The sequence below is a fragment of the Myxine glutinosa genome, chromosome 7 (genome assembly GCF_964187855.1).
Source record: "Myxine glutinosa chromosome 7, kmMyxGlut1.1, whole genome shotgun sequence".
In the NCBI taxonomy this organism is placed as follows: Eukaryota; Metazoa; Chordata; class Myxini; order Myxiniformes; family Myxinidae; genus Myxine; species Myxine glutinosa.
In genome coordinates, this window is record NC_136267.1 from 123,904,272 (window position 1) to 123,922,354 (window position 18,083).

Consider the following 18,083-nt stretch of genomic DNA (forward strand, 5'->3'; position numbering starts at 1 on the left):
ACGGCTCCTGTGCAAGGTCCAACTTCCCTGCTTGACGTAAGATGCAGCTGGTAAGCTGTCTCCAGGCCAAACATGTTTCAAACAAGAAGCGCCATGTTGTTCGGCGGCAGAAAGCCATGATGTGGCACTTGATATTGACCAGCCCTTGGCCACCCTCTGCAGTTGGTAAGTTTAGAATCTCTGGTCTCAGCCAATGCTTTCCGGACCAGAAGAAATGGGTGATGCATTTTTGTATATCCTCCACCAGAGTTTTGGGCGGCTGCAGGGAAAGAACCTTGTACCATAACTTAGTGGTGACCAGACTGTTGGTGACTAGTACCCTACCTCGGTAGGACAGTTGGCAGAGCAAGTTCTTCCATTTCAGTAACAGTACTTCAAAGTGTGCCAACAAGCCTTCCCAGTTATGCCTCACAAAATTCCCAGGGCCAAGGAACACCCCTAGGAACTTAATCCCATCTCTTCTCCACGAAAGATTGGCAGGGAGAGGAGGAGGGGAGGAAATAGAGGGGCAGGTAGAGGATAGGTAGAGGGTTGAAGCCACAACGCTTCTGTTTTTGTCCAATTTATCTTGGCCGAAGATGCCCTGCTGAAGAGATCCAATGCACTCATCACCAAATCAACGTCTTCTGACTGCCTGATGCAGACACAGATGTCATCTGCATAAGCAATGCTTTTTAAGGGGTGGGTTCCAAAAGTAACACCAGACAAGGACTTCTGAAAGGTATTTAAGAGGGGCTCAAGGGATAAAGCGTACAAAATTCCTGACAGAGGGCAGCCCTGCCTTACCCCTCTCCCAACACAAAAGGGGGGTACAAGTTCATTGTTTATCTTTAAGATAGCCGATATGTTTGAATAACATAATTGTATATGAGATAGAAAGAAAGGTCCAAAACCAAAACATTTTAGCATTTCAAAAATATATGAAGGAGAAACACAGTCAAAAGCTTTCTACTGGTCGAGGAAGATCAAGCCACAACTTTCATAATTAATCTCACAGATTTCAATGACATCTCGGACAACAGAGATATTATCCTGAATATTGCGACCAGGAACACAATAAGTCTGGTCCATGTGTATAATGTCTCCTAGTCGGGGTGAGAGACGCAAGGCAAAATCCTTTGAGAAAATTTTATAGTCCGTACACAATAAGGACACTGGCCTCCACTGTGATATAAGCAATACATTTCCTTTTTTAGGAAGCAAAGTAAGCACGGCTCTCCTGCAGCTCAGTGGAAGTTCACCCTTCTTCAAGCTCTCCAGGAAAACGAGAAGCAAATCAGGTCCAATCAAGTCCCAAAATTTCTCGAAGAACTCTACTGGCAGACCATCCAGGCCAGGTGATTTCCCTCTGTCCATGTTTTTAAGGGCAACAGAAAGTTCCTCAAGCGTGAGCGGTGACTCCAAATCCGTTCTTTGCTTTGGAGTTAGTGTACCGACACCATCAAATAAGTTCGGAACCAGTTCTGCATCGACATCTGTTGCTTGGTAAAGTGTAGAGAAGAAGAGTCTTGCATCCTTCTTAATTTCTACAAGGTTGGTCGTGATTGAATTATCAGGACGTTTCAAAGCAGTAATTTGGGAATGAGGAAATTTTGTTTCAAAATCAAAGAAAAACCGGGTCGGAGAATCCAGGAGGTAAAGGTGCTGAAAGCATAGCCTCGTTAGCACTCCTTGGGTTTGATTAGAAATTATATTATTAAGAAGAGACTTCTTCTCACATAGTCTTAGTTTCTTTTGGGGGGTAGGATGGGTTTTTTAATTTGTTTGAATCTGGAGAATCTCCTTCATCTAGTTTCCGTTGCCTTACAAGGTTGACCACTTGGAGCATCCTAGACTGGCTTACACCACCATTTATATTGAGGCTACCAAAAATAGCCATAGAGATGTAAAAGAGGTAAGGAAAGGGAAATATGCGTATCATCCTTTTATTTCGTTTTTTGCCTTAACAATGTGTTTCTTAAGCCCACTGCATTGGGGTTCCGTGAAATTGTGGTCACTGGGTCGGCGAATAATACACCTTGCCATTTCAATAAACCCATGTAGATCAGAAAAATGATCTTTTATTTCAATATATCTTTTTCTAAAAGTCTGGTTCAGAAACTTGAGTATTTGCGATGGTAAGACGTTGGAATCACTGTATGTGAGGAATTACTCAATGTCATAGGATTCCTCCTCAGACATGTCAGAAGCACTATCTGGGACCCCTGGCTCTTGAGACACCAGAATACTCTGTGGTGTGCAGGTGTCATCCTGCCCTGTTTCTGTACGAACAGGTTGAGGGAGAGGTTCCACCAGAACCCCGGGTAATGTGGGGGGGAGGGGCGATTCTGGTTCTTCCTCGATTGCAGAATTTCAGGTTCTTCCTCGAGAAAATCATTGTGCTCAGGTACATTTTCTAAATTGGCCGGTACAACGACTATTTGATTTGAAAGATCGCCGTCAGGTGCGTTGGAACACTGAGTTGTCGAAATTTGCTCTTTTTGCCCCCCAGTCGAGTCTCGACCCGACTCGTCATAATCCGCACAATGATTTAACGTTGTTTGCACTCCAACCTCATCTGGAGGTGGCGCATGCAACTCCTCCACATTAGGCTGAGGGTCCATGTCGACAGCAGGCAGAGGATCTGCATTCACATTTAGCAATACTTTATATCGATTACTCATCGATGTTTTATCAGGCTTTACTGAGTCCAATGCATCGGAGTCTAACACCACCTTCTTTTCCTTACGAGGTGGAGGGACATTCCGAGGTGTTTACCTCTTTCTCAAAGAGGAGACGAGTGTAAAACCATCCCAAACGTTTTCGTTTTCGGAGGTTTTCGATGTAGATGGTACGTTTTCTGTTACAGTATCAGGGGGTGTTGTCTGCTCGGCCACTGCGGGGGCAATTTGTGGACAAAACCGTTTTAGATGCCCAAAGTTCCCACAGCCAAAATAGTCTAGTAGGAAGACTAGGTCCCCCTGCACCCCCCGGAGATATACTTCTAATCAGTGTTTCTAGATTGGAAAAAATGTGTAGAAAATGACTAGCTATGGCCCCAAGCTGAAAAAATGTCCCACATACCATTTTTATGCAAATTACTGCTGCCATTATCAAAAAAAGACTAGGTCCCCCTGCACCCCCCGGAGATATACTTCTAATCAGTGTTTCTAGATTGGAAAAAATGTGTAGAAAATGACTAGCTATGGCCCCAAGCTGAAAAAATGTCCCACATACCATTTTTATGCAAATTACTGCTGCCATTATCAAAAAAAGACTAGGTCCCCCTGCACCCCCCGGAGATATACTTCTAATCAGTGTTTCTAGATTGGAAAAAATGTGTAGAAAATGACTAGCTATGGCCCCAAGCTGAAAACATGTCCCACATACCATTTTTATGCAAATTACTGCTGCCATTATCAAAAAAACGATTTTTGACATATCTCAGCCAATATTGCAGATAATTGAAAAATGAAGGTGTCTAGACCCATGTTTTGAAGGGCATAGATCATGATAGAACTATTCATAACATGATTACATGTGTCTATGGTATACTAGTATGCTAATTAGTGCTTTATTTACAAAATAATCACAGTTTTACGAAATAATAGACTCATATTAAGGTCCGTCTACACAGACGTTAACACAAAGTTTTATTTTTCTAAATACCCTGTGAAATTCACCGAATGCCCTGTGAAACCTGGGATTCTTCTCCAGCTTTTTCAAGGGCCCGACTTTTCCCTTCCCTTTGAAGGCACTGGTGCAGTCTTCTCCGCTGAACACATAGTACCCCAGGAGAGTGGCACAGTAGTCCTCTCCCAGGGATTCTGCCAGCTCAGAGACGTTGACAAGTTGGCGATGCTTCCCTGACCCTGTATCCAGGTACACCGTCAGCTTGATGTTGTGGGCATGGTGGAGCAGGATCAGGAGGATGTCTGTGTCCGGTGTTCTGACTACAGCGTTCTTGTATCCGATGGTAGCAGCATGATGGAGGTACAGAACCACCCTGGTATCAGTCTCTTCCTGGTTGCTGTAGATCGTGGGGAGTTCACGTACCTCGACCTGAAACACAAAAAGGCACCGCATTTCAATCACCAGTCACTGCCAGTTTCAGTATATCTCCGGGGGGTGCAGGGGGACCTAGTCTTTTTTTGATAATGGCAGCAGTAATTTGCATAAAAATGGTATGTGGGACATTTTTTCAGCTTGGGGCCATAGCTAGTCATTTTCTACACATTTTTTCCAATCTAGAAACACTGATTAGAAGTATATCTCCGGGGGGTGCAGGGGGACCTAGTCTTTTTTTGATAATGGCAGCAGTAATTTGCATAAAAATGGTATGTGGGACATTTTTTCAGCTTGGGGCCATAGCTAGTCATTTTCTACACATTTTTTCCAATCTAGAAACACTGATTAGAAGTATATCTCCGGGGGGTGCAGGGGGACCTAGTCTTCCTACTAGACTAAAACATTTTAACGTTTCCGTGGACGCATATACCTGGTACTCGTGATTATCCACACGAAACGTAAATACCGCGTTGAGCACCTTGTCCACATTCGATGCAGGAAACACAATGTACACCTGCCGCCGGAAGGACATGATGTGTTTAGCCTGCTCGTTGCGACACCCCAGAGATAACATCGTGATCTCCGACACCCCAGAGATAACATCGTGAACTCCGACACCCCAGAGATAACATCGTGAACTCCGACACCCCAGAGATAACATCGTGAACTCCGACACCCCAGAGATAACATCGTGATCTCCGACACCCCAGAGATAACATCGTGATCTCCGACACCCCAGAGATAACATCGTGATCTCCGACACCCCAGAGATAACATCGTGATCTCCGACACCCCAGAGATAACATCGTGATCTCCGACACCCCAGAGATAACATCGTGAACTCCGACACCCCAGAGATAACATCGTGATCTCCGACACCCCAGAGATAACATCGTGATCTCCGACACCCCAGAGATAACATCGTGATCTCCGACACCCCAGAGATAACATCGTGATCTCCGACACCCCAGAGATAATATCGTGATCTCCGACACCCCAGAGATAATATCGTGATCTCCGACACCCCAGAGATAACATCGTGATCTCCGACACCCCAGAGATAACATCGTGATCTCCGACACCACTGCACCATACCGAGAAAGCTCTTTTAAAATTAAATCGTTTTTCAGGAATGGGGTACAATTTGATATGAAGACTTTCACGGCTGGGGTGTCCAGTGGGGAGACCAGGACAAAATGTCCATTCTCGGTAGACAAACCGGTCGCCACAATTTCATGTACAAGTTGCTCTTCAGCCACGAATATTACCAGGCGTTTGTTCATCCATGAAGCTGCACAGATTCGGCATGCCCTGCGGGGGGGGGGGAAGGGAAATGCGCTACTCGGCATACACCAGCACGAGCGAAACTATCACGAGGAAACACACCTCCTCAATGAGGAAAAGGGCGAGAAACCACGACAACCCGTCTGAATGCTGATGGACTCACACCTCGATCTCACCGAAAGGCGTGGGCTCTCTCTATCTCTCTCTGTATCTCAGGGGAAGAAACGAAAGTAGAAAAAAAAATAGAGACATCAACACAAGCAAGGAATGCAATGGAGGCAGGGAGGGTGGTGAGGGGAACGAGTGGGGTGAGGGGAACGAGAGGAGGTTGAGGGGAACGAGAGGAGGTGAGGGGAACGAGAGGGGGTGAGGGGAACGAGAGGGGGGTGAGGGGAACAAGAGGGGGGGAACGGTCGGAGGAAGGGAAGACCAAGCGCGGGGAATGGGCGTGGAACTGGGAGGTGAGGGGAGGAAAAAATGGGAAGGGAGGACGAGGGTTGTGGTACCGGGTTTGATGAAAATGGAGTGGTGGCGGGAGACAGAGAATGCACAATGTGAAAATAAACAAAAATGGAAAGGCAAAGGTGAGAACAACGACCAAAAAATAAAGGAGGGGGGGGGGGTAGAAAGATCGAAAGTCGGAGCAGCTCGCACAACACACATGCACAGCCGCCATCTTGCCACGCCCAACACACAAACAGCCAGCAGGGGGCGAGAGAGAGAAAGAGGGGTGGGGGAAGGAGAGGGAGAGAGAGGAGAGAGCGAATAGGGGGAATAGAGGACAGGAGAGAAGGGAGGAGAGTAGGAGGAGAAGAGAGAGGGAGACAGGAAAGAAAATGAGGAAATAGACAAGAGAGGGGCGTTAGAGTGGGAGAGAGAGAGAGGGGAGATAGATTGTGGGGACTAGAGGAGGGGAGAGTGGAGGAAGGGAGAGAGAGAGCGAGAGAGAGAGAGAGAGGGGTTGTGGGGAAGGAGAGGGTGTGAGAGGAGTGAGCGAATGGGGGGGAATAGAGGAGGACGGGAGAGAGGGAGAGAAGGGAGGAGGAGGAGAAGAGAGAGAAGGAGTTGGAGAGAGGGTGGGAGAGGGACACAGACTGACACAGACCAATACCTATTGTCTGTTTTTACTTTGTATCGTCAAAACAAATGAATTGTTTAAGGATTAAATTTTACACACACATATGTAGTTCGTTTACTACCTTCCCTGAAATTATGTGGACATGGTGATAAGTAAATGTCACAGTCACAAACTTTAAAAAACGAAAGAACATGTACCGGTATTTATTTTTATGCATAATCCAAGACTTGTAATGCCACACACACACACACACACACACACACACACACACACACACACACACACGACGAACACTTCAGCACAGCCACTGAGCTTGAGTGAAGTGCCGTCACTTCCTGGGATACTCTGGGTACCAGCGACATCACAACAATGGCGCCACTTTTCTCACCGCACTCAGCGTGGAATTTCCTCCTCCCCTTGCATGCTAACCAATGGGGATTGTCCATTCTCCGTCCTTTCAAATGTTGTACGTTAAGCAAGGAATCAGCACGTACTATTTTTAGTCTTTGGTACGGTATGACAAATTGGTGTAATGATTCATTTCTTAATTTTCATAAACACATCATCACAAAGAAAGGAATCACAATGGCAAAACATCCCTAATTACCTCCCACGAAAATATGAACATCTTAATAATAACACTCGCTCGTAAATGTTGAAATCTGTCCAGCATTTCACTTTAGCGAATATCCAACATAAATGTCACAAAGTGGAAAAACAAGAAGTTTCACGATCCGTTTTGTTTCACCTTGCCTTTTGTCTTGCAGGGCTTTGTTGTCGCCATCTTGTACTGCTTCCTCAACGGGGAGGTGAGAACTCTCTCTCTAACTCTCTCTCTCTCTCTCTCTCTCTCTCTCTGTCGCTCCCTCTCTCGCTCTCCATATAGTGGAGGAAAAATAATTTTAGGTGAGAAAAATTGGGGACAAAGATGAAAATTGGCTGAAATGCTCGTACCCTATACCCTATAATACCCTATAAATCGCTAAATACCCTATAAAAGCTTTGCAGAAAATTCCCCATAATTCCTGGGGGTGGGAGGTACCTAATTTGCATATTTCCAAGATGGCCGACACCGGCGAAGGTAAAATTTATAACTTTTGAACCGAAGAGGATAGAAGCATATTTAACATGTCTAGTTCCACTAATTTTAGGGTGGAGAACTCATTTGCGAGGTTTTTGGGTGGCTACAGGGTCATTGAGGGGGTCAAATTAGGCACCTAAATTTGCATATGTTGAAGATTGCCACCACTAAAAAGCTGTAATTGTGATACTTGTGATAATTGTGGAACCAATTGTTTTAGAATAATAAATGACACTTCTGAATTCATACCAGATTTTAATATAAACAACAGCAAATTGGTTGTGTTAAGCTGTCGTGGGGTTTTTTTAGCATACAAAACATACAAAACAATTAAATTATTTAGTGTGTCCAAGGGAATACAAGCAAGTGCAAGTACAAGGGGATTTAAGGTAATCTAATCAATCTCCTCAACAACTGGGGCATTATAACAGTTCTCTCCTAGACATGTTTCACACATTGGTGTGCATGCACGACCTGTACTGCCTTCCTGCACTTGCAAGAGGCTGTCTTGCATCCCATTTTACAGTTGCAGAATATGAGTTCCAGGAGTCTCTCAGGGGCAGATGGGTTTGCTGAACCTACTGGACAAAGTACATCTGCCCGCATCTCCCAGCCCCACTGGGTACAATCAAGCTTAACACCCTGGCACTGCTGAATCAGTGGATATGCCCGCAGACTATGCTGCTTGGCTCACTCAGATGTGGGAGGGAGGACAGCGAGGTTCATGACATTTGTCACAGACTGCTTCGCAATCATTTGCTTTAGCTTGAAGAACCAAGCATTGTTCAGTGAGGCAAATTTTTCGGCACCATACCAGGCAAGAAAGAAATGCTCACCCGCAACACCGATTTCTTCCTGAGACGCGTCCTTATAGAATATAGACATCTCGTCTCTCAGAGTGGATCTGTTTCTCAGCAGCTGACACGCTTGAGCCTTACCTCCGTGGTATGCTGCTGATGTCGTGTCAGTCCCCGTGAAGGCATGGGCGAAAAGAATCACTTCCTTCAAAGGGCCCAGAGAAACTTGGAGCTTGTCAATATCTACATACTTTGGCTCCACCCCACCCGATTGAGGATTAATGAGTATGATCGACTCACCGGATGGCTTATGATGAAGCAGAGATATCATGACATCTGCATCTTTGGAGACAACATGAACCCCCAGATCGACATTGCTGTACTCAAGAGCTGTCCTGACAATGAGGTTATCAGCATCAGCTTCTGCTTGACAGGTAAGAATGTCAACAGCCCTCAGCTCTGTTGAGACCAACTTCATCAGCGATGTCTTGTTTGTTCCATTCCCCAGAAACTCTGCTTGTGTTGTGGATGTGTTGATCTGTGGTGATACAGCAATGGCTGCAGATGTAACCTTGCTGGCTCTCCTGGACTGCTCGCCAACCTTGGTGCTGAGTTGAGTACCATACCCATCAAAGACCACGATGACAAGGCGGTTTGGGTAATGCTTTTGCACATAGCTAGCTCACATAGCTTTGTATCACATCTGCATATGTACAGGGTGTATTCCATACAACGGCGTGCAGAAAGTGACCCCCATCTATAACTATGGGAACTGGGCCTATAACTGTTGAGTCAACTAGGTGTGAATTCACGTCAAGGATACGATTCAGAGCAGCCTTTGCTGTCTTATGCATGGACACAACATCGAACAGAGCAGGGGCGAAGTTCACAAATTCATACTGAACAAAATCTCTCAAGTCATTGCTTGATTTTTACAGCCAGAATCCTGTTCAGCATCTGCTGCTCATTGACAACCAAGGGCTCATTCCGCACTTTGACAGTGGAGCGCATGGCTGACAATGGCTGAATATTTTTCTTTTTCTGTAGCTTCAAGTCTGCAAAGTTCTGCCCCATCATCTGCGTGTGCTGTTTGGAGCCAATAGTGACAGCATTGTCACAGTTTATACTGGAATCCGCCTCAACTCCAGTGAAGATAGATACCAACTTGTCTCTGTACTCAAAGGGATTGTGTGATTTGAGCCATCCAACCAACCTCTTTCGATCAGCATCATCTTGAGTCTGTCTAGCCTGCCCCAACTCAGCATGTTCCTTATGTAGTGAGTGTTGGTCTGATGGCTCACAGCGCATGCCTGAAAGCTCCTCCGGAGCCTCACATATTGGTATACAAAGGGGTACAGCGCCCACCCACTGTGCGAGAGTACTGTCAGTGATGCGCCGACCACGTGTGAGCCCTCCAGTGGTCTTCATCGCCCTCATCAATACTTGTTCGATGGTCATGTCTGACCAGACACCAGACCAAAACTTGCTGGTGTGGCGAATAGTGAACTACCCATCACCAACAAACTTCTCCCAGTCTTCAGATGGCATCTTCTCCTCCAAATCCTCCATTGCCTGCAGGTACACCTGGGATGATTTTGCGTATGCTAGACGCCCCGCAGCATGCAAGTATGGTTGCATTCGAGCAATGGTATGGAGGTGAAGAGAGAAGAAGAAGTAAATAATCAGCACGTACAAACTGCTTCATTAGTGATACCTGATCAACATACTGTATCCACAATTTGGTGGTTCTACTCTGAAGACTGGCTGTTTGGTACAGCTGACTCATGGTGTTGGTGAGTTGTATTATTACAGGGTCCAACATCGCATCACTGACCCCTATCTCCTCGGCTACGACCTACTGACCCCTATCTCCGTAACCCACTTTTTACGATAACTTGCATATTTTTTACCTCTAAATGACCCCATTACCACCCAACATGACCTCTAAATGACCCTGTAGCCACCCAAAAACCTCAGAAATAAGTTCTCCACCCTAAAATTAGTGGAAATAGACATGTTGAATATGCTTCTATCCTCTTCGGTTCAAAAGTTATAAATTTTACCTTCGCCGGTATCGGCCATCTTGGAAATATGCAAATTAGGTACCTTCCACCCCCAGGAATTATGGGGAATTTTCTGCAAAGCTTTTATAGGGTATTTAGGTCATTTCAGCCAATTTTCATCTCTGTCCCCAAATTTTCCCACATCATGCCAATTTCTAGCTAATCTACCTCCACTAATATGCCTTTGGCTCTTCTATGATGTCACACAGTGGACATGCTGACTGGTGGCAACTCCTGAATTTTAGGATAATTTTTCTTGGTAGTGAGGCCTTAAGATCAACATTAGTATGAAAGACTCATGCTTAAAATTAAAGGTTGCACACTTTGCCTTTGTCATTGTTGTCTTTGGGAATCCATGCTATAAAAGTGAAATTGTATATTTACCAAAGGTTTCATCAGAGGTGGGCCACCAAAGGTGAGCGGAGGTTATTTTCATTTTTATTGAAGTTCGCCGTAAACAAGGCTGACAGCAACTCTAGTTTGCAAAGGGTTACAAAGAAGAAGAAGAGGAAAAACTAGCAAAAACCTTCACCTAGTCCTGACAGAACTACTGTGCAGGAGGGGTAACTAGGCCAGGTGGAAAAAAAAAATTCCTACCCCCCTTTGGTGTTTTTTAGGAGACACAATCTCCGTACTAGATGGCAGTTGACACCTGAAGGGAGCTCATGCACCCTTTATCAGGTGTTGTTTTTAGTCCTTGCAGGGTCATGGCATAAGCAAAGCCAGTGAGGGGTGTCTGTTTAGCCACCGACAACCCGACAATGCAGCAGGTAGCCCTGCTACCTGTAAGTAGATTGAGTGACTCCTGTATGTTGGAGCAGGAATTTAGAATATGGCCTGGGTCTCTCTTTCTCTCTCTCTTTATGGTGTGCATCACAAGGCTGCTCGTGGTATCATTGGCTGAGGGTGCGGCAATATCTCTGATGCAATGCCCTCTGCTGGTTGGAGCAGGAATTTGTAATTTGGACATCGTGCTCGCCGACTCCATGCGAAGGGCACCGTGGGATATTTCATCTCCCCCAACTAATGCATGCAGATAGGACACCCAGTTTAACATCCATCTGAGAGATGACACACCCATTGATGATTCAACCTGTCTGCGAGACGCCAGGATTACAGTTTATAGCTGGGTTAGGATTCGCACACAGGCAAGACAGTTCAGAGGTGAGCGTGCGTACCTCTTGGCTATCCTTAGTCATTTGACAAGTAGTGCACAGACTGAAGACTACAAGAGACTGCATGCTTCAGTCTTAAAACTGTCTCCATGCTGTTGTGTCAAAATTGACAAATTGAACTTCTCTGAAACAATATTGAAATATGCAAAATGAGTAACACTTTATAAAGTCAAAACGAGCAAGAAAAGGTGATGACACATCGTTCAATTGAATCAGGTAAATAAAACATAAGCCCTCGCAGTTTATGTAATATCAGGCTCTTCTGGTTTCCCATATGTCAGGAAAACATTTGTGTTTTCTGTAACTTTGCTGAATCCTCAGTTTCTCATATGGTTAATGGATTAACATCTTCATAAAGGGGTTGCCATGTTAGTGTTAACTAGCCGAAACCCGTGGAACATCCACGGAAGGGAGGATGTGGTGTATGGATAGAGTGTACCATTATGGATGGCATAGGGGAGTTAGGAAGAAAGATGAGAATGAAGAGTGCGTATATGAACAACGATCGCCGACACCGGCACAAATGCATGCTCTGGATTGTACACTCAGTGGACGGCTCGCTTTCGCCTTTGACTGTCCAATCAGCGGACGGCTTGCTTCGCCTTCGCCCAGCAGACGCCAATACGATGGCGTCGTAAGATGGCGTCGTATCGGCAGTTAATCGGATGCTTTTGGGCCCGCACGTCAGCTAATTCAGATTTTTCGAGTGTGGCTGTACGTGATAAACAAAGAGCGCGGTTCGTAGATCGTAAATCCATTAGTGCCGTGGGCATCGGGTCACTGGGTGCGGCGTAAAATGGATAACAAAGTCGAGTCCTTACGCTATTCTTATATAGATCTTGCTATAATTCATCAAATGTCCGTCTGTCTGTCCATTTGAAGGTACTGTAAAAACTGCTGAACCGATTGTAAAGAAATTTTGGGTGGATATTCCTGGGATCTCCAGGAGTAAAATAGGCTATTTAGTTTTCCCAATTTCAGCTTTAGTCTCCAGCATTCTCAGGTTTGGACTCCCGCATAACATTCGCGTTCACATAACGTTCATTGTTCTCATTGTGACGATGTTGTTTTCCCGGGTGCCGCACAAACGGCTGCACCGATCGCTGCACAGCTGCACCGATCGAACTCTGTGACCTCGGACAAAGACCTTTTATAAGGACACGGGTTGAATCCCTGCTTGAGAGAATTCCAACCCATTTCAACTGAAGGAAACACGTATCGGGAGTACATGCGACATAGCGATTGTGAACACGATTATCGATCACGATTCACGATCACGATCATCACGATCATAGTGTATCGATCACTGTGGGACATTTGGTGAATTGTCGTAAGATACTGTTTAGATTTTGATGATTTGCGTGTGACATGATTTAACGGATGTTTATATGAATCGTTTAAAGTAAAATAAAAAGCCTTCAATTGCTGATACTAGCAATGGTACCTGCCCGATGGGCAGGGCTTCAATTGGGAGGCCCAAATGAAAAAGCTAAATATCAGATATTGAAGGCTTTTTTCTTTTAAACGATTTATATAAACACCCGTTAAATCTCGATCGGTGCAGCTGTGCAGCGATCGGTGCAGCCGTTTGTGCGGCACCCGGGAAAATAACGTCATGCGGGAGCAAGTATCAGCAGGATGTGGCAGTGCGGGAGTCCATGTTTCTGATCTTCCTTCATGCCGAAGTAGCCCACCACTTCTCCAAGCATTCCACTCTTCAGATCTGCCATGACAGATTTAAGCTTGATACTGAAGACGCATGCAGTTAGTACTTCTGATGTCGTATGTACTCCTGATATGTGTTTCCTTCATTGTAAAAACTTCCAAATCAACAGTTAAAAGGATTTTGAGCTGATAGCTGTTACGGCCTTGGCAAGATCAATGGAGACAGCGATCTGTTAGCATATTCACCGCCCAAATAGCTATGTGGAATTCTCTCATGTAGAGATTAAACTCACGTCATTTGAACTTTGGCCGAGGTCATTATTTACTTTTGATGATGTTGATGCCATTTGTGCGGCACCCAGGAAAACAACATCGTCACAATGAGAACATCGTCACAATGAACGTTATGCGAACGCGAATGTTATACGGGAGTCCAAACCTGAGAATGCTGGAGACTAAAGCTGAAATTGGGAAAACCAAATAGCCTATTTTACTCCTGGACATCCCAGGATTATCCACTCAAAATATCGTTGCGATCGGTTCAGCAGTTTTTACGGTACCTTCAAACGGACAGACGGACAGACGGACGGACGGGCATTTGTTGAATTATACGTAGTAAGATTTTACCTCTTCACTTGGGCCTCCCAATTGAAGCCCCGCCCATAGGGCTGGTACCGTTGCTGGTAAATATAATAATATCTAGTCCCCATGAGAGACAATAATGCTCAAATCTATATGATACATTATTATACATATACATATATATACAGTGCATTCAGAAAGTATTCAGACCCCTTCACTTTTTTCACATTTTGTTATGTTGCAGCCTAATGCTGAAATCGTTGAAATTCATTTTTTCCCTCATCAATCTGCACTCAATACCCCATAATGACAAAGGGAAAACAGGATTTTAGAAAGTTTTGCAAATTTATTAAAAAGAAAAAAGTGAAATATCACATTGACATAAGTATTCATTCCCTTTGCTATGACACTTGAAATTTAGCTCAGGTGCCTCCCATTTCTCTTGATCATCTTTGAGATGTTTCTACACCTTGATTGGAGTCCACCTGTGGAAAATTCAATTGATTGGACATGATTTGGAAAGGCACACACCTGTCTATATAAGGTCTCACAGCTGACAATGCATATCAGGGCAAAAACCAAGCCATGAGGTCGAAGGAACTGCCTGCAGAGCTCAGAGATAGGACTGTGTTGAGGCACAGATCTGGGGAAGCCTACAAAAAAAATTCTGCTGCATTGAAGGTTCCCAAGAGCACAGTGGTCTCCATAATTCTTAAATGGAAGAAGTTTGGAACAACCAGGACTCTCCTTAGAGCTGGCCGCCCGGCCAAACTGAGCAATCGGTGGAGAAGGGCCTTTGTAAGAGAGGTGACCAAGAACCCGATGGTCACTCTGGCTGAGCTCCAGAGATCCTGTGTGGAGATGGGAGAAATTTCCAGGACAACCACCACTGCAACACTCCACTAATCTGGGCTTTATGGCAGAGTGGCCAGACGGCAGCCTCTCCTCAGTGAAAGACACATGAAAGCCCGCTTGGAGTTTGCAAAAAAGCACCTAAAGGACTCTCAGAATGTGAGATACAAGATTCTGTGGTCTGATGAAACTAAGATTGAAATGTTTGGCTTCCGCCTGGCCACTCTGCCATAAAGCCCAGATCGGTGGGGTGTTGCAGTGATGGTTGTCCTTCTGTGATGCAGTGATGGTTGCAGTGATGGTTGTCTTCTCCATAGACAAATATTGGCAGTAGAATGGTAGTGCACAGACGACAAGTACTGAAGAGCTCAGTGACTTCAAATGTGGCACCGTCAAAGGATGCCACCTTTCCAACAAGTCAGTTCGTCAAATTTCTGCCCTGCTAAAGCTGCCCCGGTCAACTGTAAATGCTGTTATTGTGAAGTGGAAACATCAATGAGCAACAACATCTCAGCCACGAAGTGCTTGGCCACACAAGGACACAGAACGGGACTGCCGAGTGCTGAAGCGCATAGCGCATAAAAATCGTCTGACCTCAGTTGAAAAGGACTTCTGCGACTCACTGGGACTGACACAATCTGTCAATTTCCCGACCCGGATCTCAGTCAATGGAGCATCTTCTCTTCTGGACTTGGTTATGACTAACTTCCCTGAAAATGTCTGCTGCTCTTCTTCTGCTCCAATTGGCTCATCTGATCATGTGCTTGTTAAAGTGGACATCTCTCTGACCATTCTCAGAGAGCCTCCTCAGCGTCGATGAGTCTGGCATTTCACTCAGGCCAACCGGCACGGTCTTCAAGCAGCCATCATTCATCTGGACTGGTCTCCCATCTCCACCACCTCTGACATAAACTCATCCTGGGAATTCTTCCAAAGTAAATTGCTCTCTCTCATGCACAAATTTATCCCATCTCGTCTTCAGTTGTCATACCCTTCCTCCCGTCCATGGCACACGGAATCTTGTGGTGAGGCTGTTGCCCAGAAACAACTTGCCTTCGTCTCCTGGAAAGCAAATCCACCGGAAGGAAATCTCATTTCCTTTCACAAAGCCCGAAACAAGTGTGTGTCCACCCTCAGGAGAGCCAGGAAACAATATCTCTCAGTTCTCAAGACCGAACTCTCTTATCTGTCTCCCTCTTCCAAATCCTGGTGGCGTCTGGTCAAATCTGTTTCTGGTGTTTATTCCGCCTCCATCCCCTCCCTTACCTCAAATGGCTACACAGCTGACTCCGCACGTGAAAGGCTGAATGCCTCAACTCTGTGTTTGCCTCTAAATATTGTGTCCCAAACCCATCCCTCTCTGTACCCACCGTACCCAGTCGTACCCAGCTGCTCCTGGACTCTGTGTCCTTTCCCCCTGACAAGGTGGAAAAGTTTCTGTCAACCCTCGACTCTGATTCTGCAACTGGACCTGACGCATCAGCCCACGGGTCCTAAAATCCTGTTCTTCCGCTCTTTAACTCCCTCTCTCTGTTCTCTTCAACCTCTCGTTTGCTCAAGGTCATCTGCCATCTGCTTGGAAATAAGCCAACATCACCGCTTTACACAAAAAAGGTGCAAAAACAGATCCTTGCAACTACAGACCAATCAGCCTTCTCCCAATTATCAGCAAAGTCATGGAATCCATCATTGCTTCGGATATGAAATCTTTCCTCTTCTCCAATGGCTTGATCTCTGATCATCAATTTGGTTTCAGACCAGGTCACTCTAATCTGGACATGCTGCTTCTGCTGTCTCAACAATGGATGGAGGTCCTCAATGCCAAACAGGAAATTAGAGCTGTCTCCCTTGACATATCACGTGCCTTCGATACGGTCTGGCACCCCGCTCTGCTCACCAAAGCCTCCTCCTTTGGTATCCATGGAAATCTCCACTCATGGCCGGCGGACTTCCTCTCTAGTCGTAGTCAACATGTGGCCCTGAATGGGTTTCTCTCATCTCCTCTTCCTGTTCAGGCTGGAGTTCCCCAAGGCAGTGTTCTGGGCCCTGTGCTTTTTCTGGTTTTCATCAATCAATGATCTCTCTGACTCTCTTGAAAATCCTCTCTATCTCTTTGCTGATGACTCCACTCTCTGCCGCTCCATTCCTCATCCCTCAGATCGGCAGTCTGCAGCCTCCTCACTCTCTGCAGACCTGGACAAAATCACAGACTGGGCAAACAAGTGGAACTTGTCTTTCAATCCTGACAAATCACACACTCTTACGATGTCTCTCCGAAAAGACCGACTGGACAACCCTCCCATCTACTTTCTGAATAATCCTCTCCAAGAAGTTCTGTCACTCAAGCTTTTGGGTCTCACTATCTGCCATGATCTTTCCTGGGAAAACCACATTTCCAAGCTGGCCTCCAAAGCCAGTCGCCGACTGGGCATCCTCCGTCGTGCGAATTCCTTCCTTGGCACACATGAGCTCCTCACCACATACAAGGCTTGCATCCGCAGCTCAGTGGAGTACTGCTCTCCCCTCTGGGCTGGTGCTCCTGCCTCACACCTAGCTCGTCTTCACGCTGTTGAAACCAAAGCGTTCAGAATCATTGGAATCTCCCGCGATGAAGCTATCTCCGAGGGCCTTTCACTTACTCACCACAGGCAGGTTGGTGGTCTTTCCGTTTTCTACCCACTCCTCTCCGGCCTTGCTCCCCCAGCTCTCTCTCTGGGCTCTGTCCCCCAAATATTCCTACAGGTCGCACAAGATCTGCCTGCAACCCTCTTATGGTTAAACTGCCAAAATCAGGATTCTCTGCTTACCTTCACTCCTTCATTCCTCTTTTCTCCCGCCTCTGGAACAAACTCCCTCACTCACTTCAATCCCACTCCTCCCTCCAGGTCTTTAAAACAGCTGTTCACCACCATCTCTTATCTTCCCCCATCCAAAACCTTGATCTTTTCTGCCCCTGCTAATTTCACCCCAAATCCACTTTTTTGAAATACCAACTTCTTTCCTGGAAGTCCTTGGTGTCCTTGTGTTTTATACTTCTCCCACCTCCCTCCGCCTTCCCATGCCTCCTTCCCCCAAGCCCTCTTCCTCCCACACATCTCCCGATGTCCCCACTCTCAAATGTTGTGTTTGTGTGCTTCCCCTTCTCTCCCCATCTTGTCTACCGCTCCCTCTTTTTATATTTTTTGTTTGTCTGTTTGATTTTTTTTTGTGTGATAAATGTTAGCTCTTTCACGAGCCTCGATTCTGTATACAAAAAAAGAAAAACAAAACAAAAAAAAACTCACTATCGAGTTCCAGACTGCCTCTGGAAGCAACGTCAGCACAACTGTTCGTCGGGAGCTTCATGAAATAGGTTTCTATGACCAAGCAACTGCACACAAGCCTAAGATTACCATGTGCAATGCCAAGCGTCGGCTGGAGTGATGTAAAGCTCGCCACCATTGGACTCTGGAGCACTGG

General features: G+C 45.8%; 1 protein-coding gene across 2 annotated transcripts in view; it reads left to right on the forward strand.

The window, feature by feature from the left end:
- Positions 1 to 18,083, forward strand: part of LOC144893004 (vasoactive intestinal polypeptide receptor-like) — a 156,947-nt gene that overhangs the window by 123,495 nt on the left and 15,369 nt on the right. For both annotated transcript variants that reach the window (XM_078782246.1, XM_078782245.1), the window contains one exon: positions 7,177 to 7,218. In XM_078782246.1, the coding sequence (XP_078638372.1) occupies positions 7,177 to 7,218 (42 nt within the window). The remainder of the gene's footprint in view (positions 1 to 7,176; positions 7,219 to 18,083) is intronic.